Source organism: Macaca thibetana, chromosome 13, assembly GCF_024542745.1.
Source record: "Macaca thibetana thibetana isolate TM-01 chromosome 13, ASM2454274v1, whole genome shotgun sequence".
Lineage (NCBI taxonomy): Eukaryota > Metazoa > Chordata > Mammalia > Primates > Cercopithecidae > Macaca > Macaca thibetana.
In genome coordinates, this window is record NC_065590.1 from 58,672,152 (window position 1) to 58,687,942 (window position 15,791).

The 15,791-nt window shown below is 35.3% G+C and overlaps 2 protein-coding genes and 1 pseudogene across 12 annotated transcripts in view; 1 reads left to right on the plus strand and 2 right to left on the minus strand.

Moving 5' to 3' along the window:
- LOC126934259 (uncharacterized) overlaps positions 1–11,216 on the plus strand; it is a 1,193,286-nt pseudogene extending 1,182,070 nt beyond the window's left edge. The window contains exon 2 of the transcript XR_007718895.1: positions 10,714–11,216. The product of XR_007718895.1 is annotated as an uncharacterized LOC126934259 (transcript). The remainder of the gene's footprint in view (positions 1–10,713) is intronic.
- PPP1R21 (protein phosphatase 1 regulatory subunit 21) overlaps positions 1–15,791 on the minus strand; it is a 645,938-nt gene that overhangs the window by 121,081 nt on the left and 509,066 nt on the right. The window lies entirely within an intron of this gene.
- The window catches only part of FOXN2 (forkhead box N2), a 65,510-nt gene continuing 50,132 nt past the window's right edge, over positions 414–15,791 (minus strand). For all 10 annotated transcript variants that reach the window (XM_050754885.1, XM_050754876.1, XM_050754880.1 and 7 more), the window contains 2 exons: positions 6,319–6,387; positions 414–4,793 (listed from right to left, as the gene is read on the minus strand). In XM_050754885.1, the coding sequence (XP_050610842.1) occupies positions 4,270–4,793; positions 6,319–6,387 (593 nt within the window). In that variant the 3' untranslated portion in view covers positions 414–4,269. The remainder of the gene's footprint in view (positions 4,794–6,318; positions 6,388–15,791) is intronic.

Sequence of the window (15,791 nt, forward strand, 5' to 3'; positions counted from 1 at the left end):
TTCTCATGCCGCGGCCTCCTGAGTAGATGGGATTACAGGCGTTCACCACTATACCTGGCTGATTTTTGTATTTTTAGTAGAGATGGGTTTCATCACATTGGCCAGGCTGGTTTCATATTCTACTCCATTTTTCCCAGTTATATTTCAAAATATTTCAGATACATGTAAATTAACAGGAAAAGAAGTTCAGCTTTAGGAAGACAGTAATTTAATTAATGTTGTTTTAGCTTTCAATAATTAAGATAACATCTAAAAACCATAAAAAAAAAAAACTTAAAAAATTTTTTTTGAAATTTAACTGTACTTTTCATTTCCCTGACTCCAATTTGGATGGAAAGTGTGTGTAGAAGTATAAGCCATCACATCTGCCCTACCACCCTTCTCCTGTCCTACAAAAGATCAGAGCACAAAAAAATGTTATAAAACAAATTTATTATGCAATACTTTGTCATAATGAATTGCATCTCTTTGGTAAAAATAAACTTTATAAACATTTTAATAATCAGAGATTAGATACAAAAACTAAGCATTTGTAAGTTGTTTTTAATATGAGCAAAGACTGGCAACTGAAAAGTGGTTCACTTGTGACTGGTCATCTACTGGCAGTTATAACTCAAACCGGAACAATTTTTATGCTACATCAGAAAAGAGGATAAGGAAACAGTTTGATAACAAATTTGTTGAATCAGAAAGCATTCTTACACTTTCATTTAAAAATAAATAATAGTTAACAATCAATTGGCAATTATACATTTTTATACACTATATGATGGCAACATAATACTTTAAAATTAAGCACTTAGTTTAATAAGAAATGTACAACGATTTAAAAAATAAGTTTTGACAATGGCACTGGCAGTTAGATGCAAAGAATATGCTTTAAGAAAAAAAATGGCAGGTATAACATTAAAATACTCTAATTCGCCTTTCAATAAATATTTTTACTACATCATTAACATACTGAAGTAAACTTGGTTTAAATCAAAGCTTACACATTTCAAACTAAAAAAAAAAAAAAAAAACCTGTAAGATATATGTAAACCAGAAAGCCTCAAAGTTTCTTAGATAAATGCTATGATCTTCACAAAAGGGTGTTAAGTTGTTGCAGTATTTAAGACAATGGTCTTTACAGCTTTGTGAAGTATTCACATCTGTTGCTTAAATTGCTGGGAAAGGCCTCCTGGTCTACCAAGACACATACATTCCCTCCTTAACACATTCTCTAGTTTGACTTTGTGCTAAAGCATATTTAACTGAATATCTAGTATGAGCCCTTTACATAATGCCTCCAAAAGTAGCAAAAGAAAAAATATATATACTAAACTTTACTATATACAAATGAATCCAAGTTAAAAGAAGTCATGCTGGCTATGAGGACAGGAAAAGCTTTGAAGGTGGAAAAAGGGAGGTGATCCACCTTTTCCATGAATTCAGGTAATCTGTTTTCTTTCTCTGAATTTGAAAAGTAAAATAATAACTGATTTAGTAATATATTGCACAAAAAACTTCAAAAATATATATTCAAGAAACACTGATTCTGTTTGGGATGTGAAGATGAACAATCGTGCTGAATCAAAGCTTTTTACTAGGGATCTATTATAAACTGGAATCAGCTGCAACAAAACATATTCTTTTGACGTAAGGCAAAATATATGTTAGCTTATATCACAGTTTTAGGATGTGTTGGAAAACATGTAATCACCTTGGAGTTTCTAAATTGACTTTATTACAGGAAAACTTGTGTATTATCGGGAATACAATTTCCAGGCCATAGGACTTGGAATGATTCTACTTAATTATATGGTTATTAGTCATGTTTCTCAAAACACCTGAGGAATGAGAGCATGATCTCAATGGAAGTAGTAACTGGAGGACCACAATTTAAAAGGTGCTTCCCCTGGAAAATAACTGGCTTGGTATGTTAGCAAGTGGAAGGTGATGCACTAAATTAAGTTTAAGAAACTGTAAAATATTGTGTAATCTCTCCCTGTTAGCTTTCAGTGCAGAAGTGTTTATCGTCCTTGCTAGTGATGAATATAACTTAAACATGTAAATTCGTGGGAAGAGTGAATAAAAAGGAAGAGAAAAATCAAAAGATGTAAAGAATTGCTGTTACATACATCAAAATAACTTTGAAGATCCCTATTAGAGCTGGAACTAACTCTGCTTCTCTTAGATCACTTTCCTTTTCTTATAAAGAAAGAGTAATTATCTTATGGACAGAAACCAGGTAGCACATTTGTGATACAGAATTTCAGCAGAACAAAATAAATTGGTGCCAGATTACTGAAACACTGTTCCTAAGGTCTATCCAGAAGGCTATGGTAAAAACTTAAAAACAGTTATTAAAATGATGTGTGTAATCTCTTTATTATTTACACTGTGGTTAAAGCATTTTTGGGTTTTTGGTGTTTTATTCACTGACTATAATAAAAGTTAACTTGGTTTAGCCATTTTCTGTAGATGTGATCGATATAAAGAAAAAACCCAAATACCTCATCCTGCATGCTTAAGGGTTATTTTTCATTATTAACAAATTTAAAAATTACTATATTTTGATAGCACCAATTCATTAATGTGGCTATCCAGGTTAAATTAAACATGGAAACGGAACAGAGAACATTAATACTGTTATCCCTGACTTAAAGTCTTGTCAATTGAAAAAAAGTTTTTAAAATCATTTTTCTCATTTGACAGTTTTGCCAAAATAAAAATTAAAAGTTAAAATATCTGTCTCTTAAAAAATGCTTTATAATCATAGAAACAGCTGAAAACAGCAAATCAACATCATGACCTTGACTGTGCATGTGTGTATATGTATGTGTACATATGTATACAATCTATCAGAATGATGAAAACAAGGTCATTGTCTATGACTTAGGATGTAGCATAAGACTGAACTTCTGGAAAGTTGCTTCCATCATTGTAAAAAAAAAAAAAAAGATACAATGAATAAGTGTAGTTTAGCATCCTGTTGTTTCTGAATAATCTAATCAAATTATACAAATGATACTATGAAAAACTGTCTCATATAAGCAGACTGTTCAAATAAGATACTCAGTCAAAGCACTTTTGGAGTAGTACCAGAAAATCTTTTTCTCATGGATCAATGGCACTATAGGTTATTACACTGCCTCCTCAAAAGGGTGTATTGCATAAGATCTAATTTTACATGAATTTTGAAATTCATGAAGGTAATTTTGTTTGCAAAATTGCATTAAATCTATTAAGATTTAATTTGTTATAAATTTAATTCATACAAAGCTTGGACAGAAGTTTTTTCCTAAATGACCTACTTTATGATACATATGCAATTAGTATTCAGAATGTTTCATTACACTCCATTCCTATTACAAGATTCTCAGAATGCAGTACATGTGGCAGGCAAATGAAAGATTCTCTTATTACAAGTGTGTCAAAATGGGTGTACTCCATAACACACTTAATTGGCTATATCCTCTCACTGGATAACTTATACTCAACAAAGGCAGCTAGTGGCTAAAACTTAATGTTTGCAAAGCACTTTGGGCAAGAATAAAAGGCCCCAATAAATGCTATGCAGTATCTGTGAAGTAAAAACACTTCAAAGCTACCATTGTAATAGGAATTGGGAGTGTTCTTGGATGAAATAACACCACAAAACTGTCTTTTCTAAACCTTAGAACTCTTTGTTGCATTCTCTACCTATGTAACCAAAAGAAACTTTTTCTAAACATCAGGATGTTTTTCAATTTATGTTTGTCTTTGCCCACACCACAACAACAACAAAAAATTAAAAACAAATTAAAACAAAGTAAAAAAATTTCAATCTTATGTTACCGGATTGTGTGTCAGGAGAGAAGTCTATGAAAAGTACATTAGCAAAATTTTTAGCTGGTTCAGTAACTATAGTTACAGATTGGAAAAGAAAATGAAAAAAATTTATAGAGTTGCCAAATCTTACATTCTGACATATTAACAGAAGAAAGGGTTTTTGTCCCACAAGTTTAAGACAGAGGCTGGGGATTTTCTTATACAAAAATTTCCAAATCTTGGAGACACTTACCACAAAAATTATGCTTTCAGGACTTCACATCATATATTTCTGATCAGGCATGATCCTAACAGCAATTGTTTAATAAAAATTTTAAAAACCAAAAACCAAAAATGTTTTGAAAGAAATAAGTAATTCGTATCCCTTCCCTACCCTAAAACTAATGAAGTCCATTATGGCTTTGATATCCCTTGTAAAGAATTAAGTGAAAGAGTATTGCCACACTTTAAGTATTTCTATTTTTTCCGTTGCTTTTGATTTTGAGTCTTTGCAGTACTTATTAGGGAACCTAAACATGTACGAATTCCAGCAAGGTGGAGCAGAGATCCAGCTGCTTCTTTGAGCTCCTCATCAATTTCTTGACATGTCTGTTTTCGCATCTTTTTGCCTGACTGCCCTTTTTCAGAGATTTTTGCACAAGGCTGTGATGCATAGCCACTGTCTCCAAGAGGATCATCTTCATAATCAACATCTGTATCTTCTTCACTGTGAAATCCTTCACTGCCATCACTTCCCACATGGCTATTCTTTGGGATAAATTCATATACCTCATCTACAGAAGACAGGGAAGACACGCTAGACCTGGATGCACAACGCTGGGCTGCCATGCTACTTGCACTGTAATTGTGATCTTCTTTTGGATCAATGCTGGTGGCTAAAGAATCACTCTCTTGTAATCGTACAGCACTGGGATGATGAAATGCATTGCCGTAACTCCTCTTTTTTTGCAATGCTGTTTTAAGAGGAAGAGGTTTCTCACCTGTGGAAAATAAAAGTTCCATCAATAGGTCAAATGTGTTTGGTTGCAAAAACAGACCAATTTTAAACTACTACATTACTCTTGAGCAGTAAATGTTTTAGATTAATGATGCTTTGTAGATTTTTTATTTTTTTACCCAGATGACATCATTCTGCAAGCATTAATCTGAAACATTAAAAAAAAAAAATTAACAATGTCTTGACTTTTCCATAGAACATATATTTTGAATTGCTTACAAAGAATGCCTCAATATGAATGTACCACTGTTTAATCACTTCTGTGTTAATATTTAGCCTGTTTCCAATTTTTCATTAGTATAAATCATGCTGCAATACAAATCCTTCTGGATGCCTTTTCTTGAATATATGCAAGTAATTTTTAAAAAGAGATATGAAAAAATTGCTAAGGGATATACACATTTAAAATTATAATTGGTGTTCTCAAATTGCCATCCAAAATGGTTTTACTCCCAACAGTGTATGATAGAGCTTATTCCCTACTTAACACCATTCTCAATTACTTAAATTTTTTATAATTTTATGGACAAAAAAGTTATCTCAGTATTATTTCATTTTGTGTTTCCCCAATTTCTAGAGAAGTTGCACATCTTTTCACATGTGTATTGCCCACATATATTTCCTCTTCTAAGATCCACCTAGTCATACATTTTGCTGACTTTTCGGTTGAACTGTTTTCTTATTTCTTACTTGTAGAATCCTTTTATGTATATACTTGATATTAATCCTTTGTTATATAAGGAAAAAACACGTCTCCAGCATTTTATGTCACTTTTCTTAGACGTATTTTGTTGTCAGATGCTTTTTTTTTTTTTTTTTTTTTTTGAGACAGAGTCTCACTCTGTCACCCAGGCTGGAGTGCAGTGGCGTGCCCATGGCTCACTGCAACCTCCACCTCCCAGGTTCAAGCAATTCTCCTACTTCAGCCTCCTGAGTCACTGGGACTACAGGCATGCACCACCACATCTGGCTAATTTTTGTATTTCTTGTAGAGACAGTTTTGCCACGTTGCCCAGGCTGGTCTGGAATTCCTGGTCTCAAGTGATCCACCTGCCTTGTCCTCCCAAAAGTGCGAGGATTACAGACGTGAGCCACCATGCCTTACCAGATGCTAAAATTTTGATGTTTTATTAAATTTACCCATGTTTTTCCTTTATAGATTTTGCATTTTGTATCTTAAAGTTTTTCCTAGTCCAAGTTCATAAATATACTTTACTTACTATATTTTCTTGTTTATAGTTTTCATTTTTACTTTTAGCTCATCGAGCTCATTTTTCTAAATATATTTTTCTTCATTTCTTGGTCAATGTAAGAAAAATCACAGCATTAACTTCAATCTCTCAATTGCTCACATAAATTAATGAAAGTATAATAAAACAGAAACTGAGTTACTTAGATCAAAATAAAATTTGGTTGGAAAGAAGTAATTTTGTAATAGTTATTTTATAGTCTAGGTTAAATTTGAAAAGGCACTAAAATTTTTTTTTAAAAAAGGCACAATTGCTTACATTCTAAAATTCCTTGTTCTATAGAAGTATTTAAAAGCATCATTGCAGCAGCAGCATCGATATCAGATTCTGAAAAGGGAAAAAGTAATAATATTAATGTTCTTTATAAAAGAGAGGCTATTGTAAGTATTTGCATGCACCCAAAGATAACCAGTGTTACAATTTTGGTGTATATTCTAAGAAAGCATAAACATACATTAAAAATGGGATATTATATATTATTCTGAAGTCTGATTTTGTTCACTTAAAATCATGAAACAGTTTTGCGAACAGCACTGTATAAAAGAAATGGAAAGGTACCAGAAATAATACAAGTTCTCTTCTTTAATTATTCACAATAAAAACGAAAACTTAAACTGTTATTTCAGTAAGGTTTCCCCTTAAACAGACTAAATTAGCTAAGAATGTACATCATTACTCCTTTTATTTATTTATTTTTTGCATTTTTACCTTGAATACTATCATTACCTATGCATATCTGCAGTTATGAAGTACTATGTTAATTACATGTCAGTTGCAGGAGATAAAAATATGTAATTCGTCAGTCTAGATCATGTAAACCTATAAATGCTAAGTGAATATGCAGAAACAAAAACAATTAGTATTGTTTTAGTCATAATTATACACAAGCCTGCAAGTACCACAAATAAATATAATATTCATGAAGTCAAATGGATACTCCATTAAAAATGGGCTTTAAAAGACTGGTAAAACCAGCAGGTTCTACAACAGATAAAGTTATGCTCTCACATCTACTTATATTTACTGCTGTAAGTTCTTCATCTTGGTGATATATTCATCTGAGTAACTAAAGAAAAATAAAATGGTATAATCTAAATTACACCATTAATAATTAGAAAAGTTAGAAAATATTTATACATTTTAGCTTACAAAAAGACATTTAAAATAAGACTCAGATATGAAATTTGTAATCTATATCTCAAAGGTGGAAATTTTTATTAGCATAAAGATTTCCTATTTACTTTCAATGTCTAATTTAAAAGGTATTGTAGATAATAAAGCCATGAAGATATTGACTTGTTTTCTCTCCAACTAGACCATAAACTCTCTTAAGCAGGAAATGCTATTGTTATCCAGGCTTAAGTAAATCAGATGTTTGCTGCTATGAGACAGCACATAATACTATACCTCTTTTTCCCCAAGTAAAATGAGACCTCACGATCCACAGCTAACATCTTACTGAATGGGGAGAAGCTGAAAGCGTTTCCTCTAAGAACTGGAACAAGAAAAGGATGCTCACTCTCACCACTCTTAGTCAACATAGTACTGGAAGCCCTAGCCAGAGCAATTAGGTAAGAGAAAGAAATAAAAGGCATCCATGTTGGAAGACAGGAAGTCAAATGTCCCTGTTTGCAGACAACAAGATCTTACATATAGAAAAAACTAAAGATTCTACCAAAAAACTCTTAGAATTGATAAATTCAGTAAAGTTGCAAGGTACAAAATTAATACACAAAAATCAGTAATATCTCTATACACAAAACAACAAACTAGCTGAAAAAGAAATCAAGATGGTAATCTCATTCACAATAGCTACAAAAAATAAAATTAAAATACTTACAAAAAAGTTGAAGACAATACAAATAGACATCCCATACTCATGGATAGGAAGAATTAGTATTGTTAAAATGACAATACTACTCCCAAAGCAATCTATAAATTCTATCAAAATACCAATGATATCCTTCACAGAAATATAAAATAATCCTAAAAGTTGTATGGAACTACAAAAGACCCCAAATAGGCAAAACAGTCTTGAGCAAAAAGAACAAAACTGGAGGCAAAATACTAACAGACCTCAAAATATACTACAAAGTTGTAGTAACCAAAAACGCATGGTACTGGCATAAAAATAAGACACATAGATCAATGGAACAGAATAGAGAACCTGGACATTAATTCACATATTTACAGCCAACTAATTTTTTTTAAATATGTATTTTCTTGGAGACAGAGTCTTACTCTGTCACCCAGGCTGGAGGGCAGAGGAGTGTTCTTGGGTCACTGCAACCTCCATCTCCCAGATTCAAGTGATTCTTGTGCTCAGCCTCCTGAATAGCTAGGATTACAGAGGTGTGCCACCATACTTGGCTAATTTTTGTGTTTTTAGTAGAGATGGAATTTCACCATGTTGGCCACGCTGGTCTCAAACTCCTGACCTCAAGTGATCTGCCTGCCTTGGCCTCCCAAAGTCCTGAGATTACAGGCATGAGCCACCGTGCCCACCCCAGCGGAGTGATTTTTGACAAAGATGCCAAGAACGCTTCCTGGGGGAAAGACAGTTTCTTCAATAAATGATACAAAGGAAATTGAATATATATCTATATGCAGAAGAATGAAACGAGACTCCCACCTCTCACCCTATACAAAAATCAGCTCAAAATGGATCAAAGACCTAAATGTAAGAACTGAAACAATAAAACTACCAGGAGAAAACAAAGATGAAACACTTCACAACATTGGTCTGCGAAAAGATTTTATGAATGAGACCTCAAAAACTCAGGTAACAAAAGCAAAAATAAACGGAATTGTATCAAACTAAAAAGCTTCTGCACAGCAAAGGAAACAATCAACAGAATGTGATAAAATACATGCAAACTACTACTCTGACAGGGGATTAACATCTATAATACAAAAGGAACTCAAGCATCTCAACAGGAAAACAAACAAACCAAAACCCTCTAATTTCAAAATGGGCAAATTATCAGAACAGACATTGCTCAAAAGAAGACATACAAATGGCCAAGAAATTTAAAAAAATTAAGAAGAACGGGAAATAGAGTGTTAGGGAAAGTGGTTACAATTTTAAATACAGAGGTCAGAGAAATCCTGAAGGAGAAGGTAGGCTACAGTTGGGCAAAGACCTCAGGGAGGGAAAGAATGATATCTGAGGGAAAAGAGTATTAGGCAGAAAGAAGAGCAAGTACAAAGGATTTGAATCAATGATGCCCACATGCCACATTCAAGAGATTAGCAAAAAAAATGACCTCTCCAATTCCTGTTTTTTAGGATGAAGGCTGAGACAATTTGTTCTGAGTTCAGTATTCTATCACATCTGAAGAAGAAAAGATGCAGCCACTAGCCCATAATGTGTCTCTGTGTGAGTTGGAAAAAAGGCAAATCTTCCTCTAGGTGAATGGTTCCCTATTCAAGGCACACAGCTAGAAGAATGGAATGTGGGCTGAATTTCAGGCCCCACTCACTGTCTTAAGCCAGGCGAACTTGCAGAGGGTACAACATGCATGGCGTTATGGAAAAGCCACAACAGAGAGATTACTTCTCCATAAACTAATTTTTCTTTTTTTTTTTTCTTTTATTTTCTCAAGACATAAGGTCTCCTCTGTTACCCAGGCTGGAGTGTAGTGGCACAATCATGGCTCACTGTAGCCTCAACCTCCAGGGCTCAAACGATACTTCCACCTTAGCTTCCCAAGTAGCTGGGACCACAGGCATGTACCACCACACCTGGCTAATTTTTATTTTTATTTTTTGTAGAGATACAGTTTTACTATGTTTCCTGAGCTCAACTGATCCTCCCGCCTCAGGTTCCCAAAGTGCTGGGATTACAGGTGTGAGCCACCGTGTCCAGCCTAATTCTTCTTTTTAATAAAAAAGGATCTACCTTGTTTCCAATTTTATAAAAGAGGAAGGTGATGGTAAAATAATCTAACAAGGAAATGCATTATAATGAGAAACCAATTACAGAAACTTTGTCTTATAAATGAAGCACCTATAAAATCTACTTACTAAAAAATTAGTGTATCTCTAACTTGACTTCTTTTTTTTGAGATGGAGTTTCACTCTCGTCCTCTAGGCTGGAGTGCAACGGCGCCATTTCGGCTGTCTGCAACCTCCGCCTCTTGGGTTCAAGTGATTCTCCTGCCTCAGCCTCCTGAGTAGCTGGGATTACAGGCACTTACCACCATGCCAGCTAATTTCTGTATTTTTAGTAGAGATGGGGTTTCATCATGTTGGTCAGGTTGGTCTCGAACTCCTGACCTCAGATGATCCACCCACCTTGGCCTCCCAAAGTGCTGGGATTACAGGCATGAGCCCCCTGCCCCGCCTAACTTGACTTCTTTTAACAAGCATCCATTATGATTCAAGGAACATATTTTTGAAACACAACACCTAAAACTGATTAAGAGGCTTATCCTGATAACATAAGAAAGCTACATGAACACCATTTCTGAATATTTTAAAGCGATAACAAAATTAAGTACTCTTTCTATAACAGTAGAATGGTACGAAAAATACTCCTTAAATGTATTTATTTATTGTAAATAACTTATACAGCCAAATTAATTTGAATTATCCAACATGAAATTAACTTTGTGAAACCAAACACTTCTTTACAAAAGAATTTTGCGGGACAGAACGAGGGGACGTAACGGAGGCAGGTCGGAGCCGCTGCCGTCGCCATGACCCACGGTAACCAGCGTGAGCTCGCCCGCCAGAAGAATATGAAAAAGCAGAGCGACTCGGTTAAGGGAAAGCGCCGAGATGACGGGCTTTCTGCTGCCGCCCGCAAGCCGAGGGACTCGGAGATCACGCAGCAGAAGCAGAAAAAGGCAAATGAGGAGGAACCCAAGTAGCTTTGTGGCTTCGTGTCCAACCCTCTTGCCCTTCGCCTGTGTGCCTGGAGCCAGTCCCACCACGCTCGCCTTTCCTCCTGTAGTGCTCACAGGTCCCAGCACCAATAGCATTCCCTTTGCCCTGAGTCTGCAGCAGGTCCCTTTTGTGCTTCCTTCCCCTCAGGTAGCCTCTCTCCCGCTGGGCCACTCCCGGGGGTGAGGGGGTTACCCCTTCCCAGTGTCTTTTATTCCTGTGGGGCTCAACCCAAAGTATTAAAAGTAGCTTTGTAAAAAAAAAAAAAAAAAAAAAATTTTGCCTGTATCTTATTTAAAACATTTATAAATATGCTTCCTACAATGCCTTGCCAATTAACTGTGAAAAAAAGTTTAACTTCAACATTAAAAATAAGCAATAGAGAAATAACCCAAAACACCATCATAATTGAGAACACCTGATTATCAATGATTTGTCCAAGGTACAATATTGAACTTTGTAGAACAAAGGGAATAAAAATTCTCTGGGTAGAACTTACGAACAATTTTTAATTATAGTACCCAATCTGTTTTTGTTGAATGGTTTGTTGTTTATCAACAGGGTCTCACTCTGTTGTCCAAGCTGGAGTGCGATGGTGCAATCATGGCTCACTGCAACCTCCACCTCCCAGGTTCAAGTGATCTGCCCACCTCAGCCTCTCATGTAGCTGGAACCACAGGTGTGCACCACCACGCCCAGCTAATTTTCATATTTTTTGTAGATATGGGGTTTCACCATGTTGCCCAGGCTGGTCTTGAACTCCTGAGGGATCCGTCTCGGCCTCCCAAAGTGCTGGGATTACGAGCATGAACCACCGTGCTCAGTCAATTTTGCTATTAAATTTAAACTGAAGACTCATTTGTTTATTGTCACATATGAAAACACTTCATAATGGTATTTTTTCATTGATAAAGTACTTTATGCTATTTTAAAGGTGGCTCTGTTTTTAAAAACAATAACACCATTAGCCGTATTATCTAACATATCCAGTTCACAAGGAACCAAAATTTGGTAGTTTCAAACATGCTACTGATTTCATAACTGGTTCAAACAAAACCGTGTCAAAACTGTGAATTTGGCTAAGCAGGGTGGCTCAGGCCTGTAATCCCAGCACTTTGGGAGGCTGAGGTGGGTGGATCACTTGAGGTCAGGAGTTTGAGACCAGCCTGGCTAATATGGTGAAACCCTGTCTCTACTAAAAATACAAAAATTAGCCGGGTGAGGTCGTATGTGACTGTAATCCCAGCTACTTGGGAGGCTGAGGCAGGAGAATCACTTGAACCTAGCAAGTGGAGGTTACAGCGAGCGGAGATCGTGCCACTGCACTTACAGCCTGGATGACAGAGCGAGACTCCGTTTCAAAAAACAAAAAATAAACAACAATTTAAAAAACCTGTTAATTTGTGCCTGTTGATCTTTATTTCCTTAACCTTGATGTTGGGAAATTATTAAAAATAATTAAAACAATTAAAAGACACCAGTTTTAGCCATATGAGAGTAAGGTTATAAGTCGAGCATATTTCTGTTGTTTGATTCTCAGTCCATTTGTGTAAGGAATGACATGAGAATTATAGAAATAATTTAAATGGTATAAGCTTTGTAGTAACTAAAAAAGGATTTATTGTCTCTATCAAAATTAATATATACATTTGCAGAGCATCCAGATGGAGAAGCTGTCTCTTGTAATTCTCTGAAGCAGAAGAACAGTTTCAATAAATTACCAACACTTTAAGCTCTCTGGACCACTGGTTTAGTTTCATTTCAATAAGACACAAATCTTAGATTTACATGTAGCCCTAACATCACCATCAACTACCTTAATTTTATATCTGTTTGTAGAATACCAGATGCTTTTAGTAGTTAGCATAACTACTAAAATTTACTAACTGGAATGTGAGTTCCATTTTTGTCTGCTTTGTTCACTGATGTACCTTGGTGTCTAGAACAGCTCAGTAATATTTTTAAACAGGTGAATTTACTCTAAATACACACCAAACCAAACTATTAACCAAAAAAAGTTTTGTTCTGCTATCTCAATATGAGAATCCTGTGTCTCCTGCTATCTATTATACAATGCTGTAACACTGATATTGTCACATAAAATTAGTCATTATAAGTTGATCAAGAGACAACAAACACACTGCTGCATCTGTTTAGGCTGATAGCAGTTCCTGGAGTTCTAAGCCTAATCTCTCGCCTTAGTCTTATATGTCTAAAGGTAGCTCTAATATAATGACCAGTAAATGATTCTGTGAAGTGTTAGATGAATATATGTTTTAATATTGGAGGCCAACAATAACACCTAAGTGATCTTTATAAAACATAAAACTCACATTTAAAGTTCTTCAGTAGGTCTCCCAGTGCCACTTATCTAGTAGGAGTCAGCCTTTGAAATTAGAATTATTGAATCTGAATCCTTCTTTGCCACTTACTAGTTGTGTGACCTTGAGAAGTTACTTAATCTCCCCGAACTTCAGTTTGCTTATTTGTAAAAGAGGGGCAGCAATATCTCAGAAGGTTGTTTTAAGGATTAAATTAGATAATGCATGCAAAGCATCAAGTAAGCAACTTAAGGCTTATTAATTGTTCTAGGCAGAGGACGATGTTCAAAGTCCTTATTATGCTAAATAAGCTCTTAAACTTCTATATTTGCTTTGCCACACTAATGACCACATCTACCTGGTCTACATCAACATGCCAGACAGATTCCTAGCAACTGCCAGACAACTTTCTCTATTGTTATGATTTTCTCTGCCAGGGAGAACTTTTGTTCCACAGAGTTTGAGGTTGTATCTTGGACAAACCATTGATAATCAGGTGTTCTCCACCAATTTTTTTTTTTTTTTTGAGATGGAGTCTCACTCTGTTGCCTAGGCTGGAGTGCAGTGGTGCGATCTCCGCTCCTTGCAATCTCCGCCTCCTGAGTTGAAGTGATTCTCCTGCCTCAGCCTCCCGAGCAGCTGGGATTACAGGCATGTGCCACCACATGTAGAGATGGGGAGAGACGGGGTTTCACCATGTTGGCCAGACTGGTCTCGAACTCTTGACCTCATGTGATCCACCTACCTTGGCCTCCCAAAGTGCTGGGATTATAGGCATGAGCCACTGTGCCCAGCCAAAGTATACATTTTCTAAGAGCAGGCCTCATCTATGCATATCCCAAGGAACCTACAACAGTTTCTGGCACAAGGAGTCTGGCAGGAGGCTCAACAGTATTAGCTGTAATGAATGTCTAATCCACTTGGTGTTTTTTAAACTTCTCTCTAGAAATAATATAAAGAGGCAAGAGAAAATTTCCTCAGAAATATACCCCAAAACAACCAAGTTCAAAAATAAAATTTCCTAAATTTGTGAGGTTTTGTGTTTTTTCCCCTTAAAATTCATGGAGAATTTTGTATTATATTCCAGGACAGATGTGCATTTGTTTTAACCTAGAATACCAACCACCTCCCTACTAAGTTAATTATTACTAGAGGAACAGGCCTAAGACCCATGCATATAGGAATGGAGGTAAGGTGCTGGTAGCATGAGAGAGATGATGCATAACATGTATAAGTCATTAGATGAAGAAGAAGTACCTGTGCCCTAATAATGAAAAACATGCAGCTGAAATTAGCAGGAGAAACTCGTGGAAATGTCTGTTCCCCAAAGAAAGAATTTGGATAGAATAGAACAAGAGGAAGAAAAGATTTTAAGTAAACTCCAGAATTCACAAAGAAAATGTTCTCAAAATATGTATATAAACTGAGTTTTAGAGAATAAGTGTCAGACTTTATTGAGGCAATACAAAGATAAAGGCGTTTTGGCAATACCTAAATGTAAAGAGAAACTACATTTACTGATGTCGGTAACAGGAACACAGATATTTGTCTTATGTTAAGACAGAACATTATCTGAAACAGATCCCCTATCCATTTAACTTCTTTGCAGGGTTCTCTAGAACTTTTTCATATTCTTTTCCTCCTTTATTTTAAAAGATATCAGCACACTGCTTCTGAGGCTCAGTTTAGTATAGTTCCAAAGAGCCAAAAAATTTCTGATACACAGAAAGGTTTTCATCCGAAATTTTCTATTTGTAAAGGTTATGAAAATGTCTCTAGGCTCCAAAGCAACACTAGAAAAACTGATTTTACTGTATTACTAATCTACAAGAAGAAAAAACCCCACTAATTCAGACTTTTGATATACTTTTAAAAAGTCAACTTACTACCTTTTAAAATTAAAGTTCTTCAGATTAAATAACCTATAGGAGAAATATCTTCAAGTATATTCTAATTCAAGGGATGACAAACTTCTTCAGTAAAGGGTCAGAAGGTAAACATTTTAGGCTTTGCAGGCTAAGAGGCAAAACCCAGGATATAATATGTAGATCTCTGTTGCAACGAATTTTCATAGTCTTGAAATGTTACTGTTATTTGATTTTGTTTTCTCCAACCATTTTACAAATGTAAAACCATCCTTAGCTCATGGGACACCCAAAAACAGATGGCAGGCCAGACATGGCCATGGCCATAGTTTGCCAACCCCTATTCTAGTCTAAGATAGACCTGAAAAGGTAATAACTCTACTGATATTACTAAAAAATTCAATCCTATTTTCAATGAAAAATACACATAAAAATAAATGGAAATGGGATATGAAACTATACACACAGTGTGAATCTAGTATTTGGAGAAAAAGTATGTGTGTGTTTATGTATGTGTCCCTGTACATACATGCATGCAAATGTATCTATTTACATATATGGCATTTAAAAACCCCCAAAGGAACTATATCAAAATGTTAACAATAAAATTAGCCAGGTGTGATGGCACCTGTAGTCCTGGCTACTTGGGAGGCTGAGG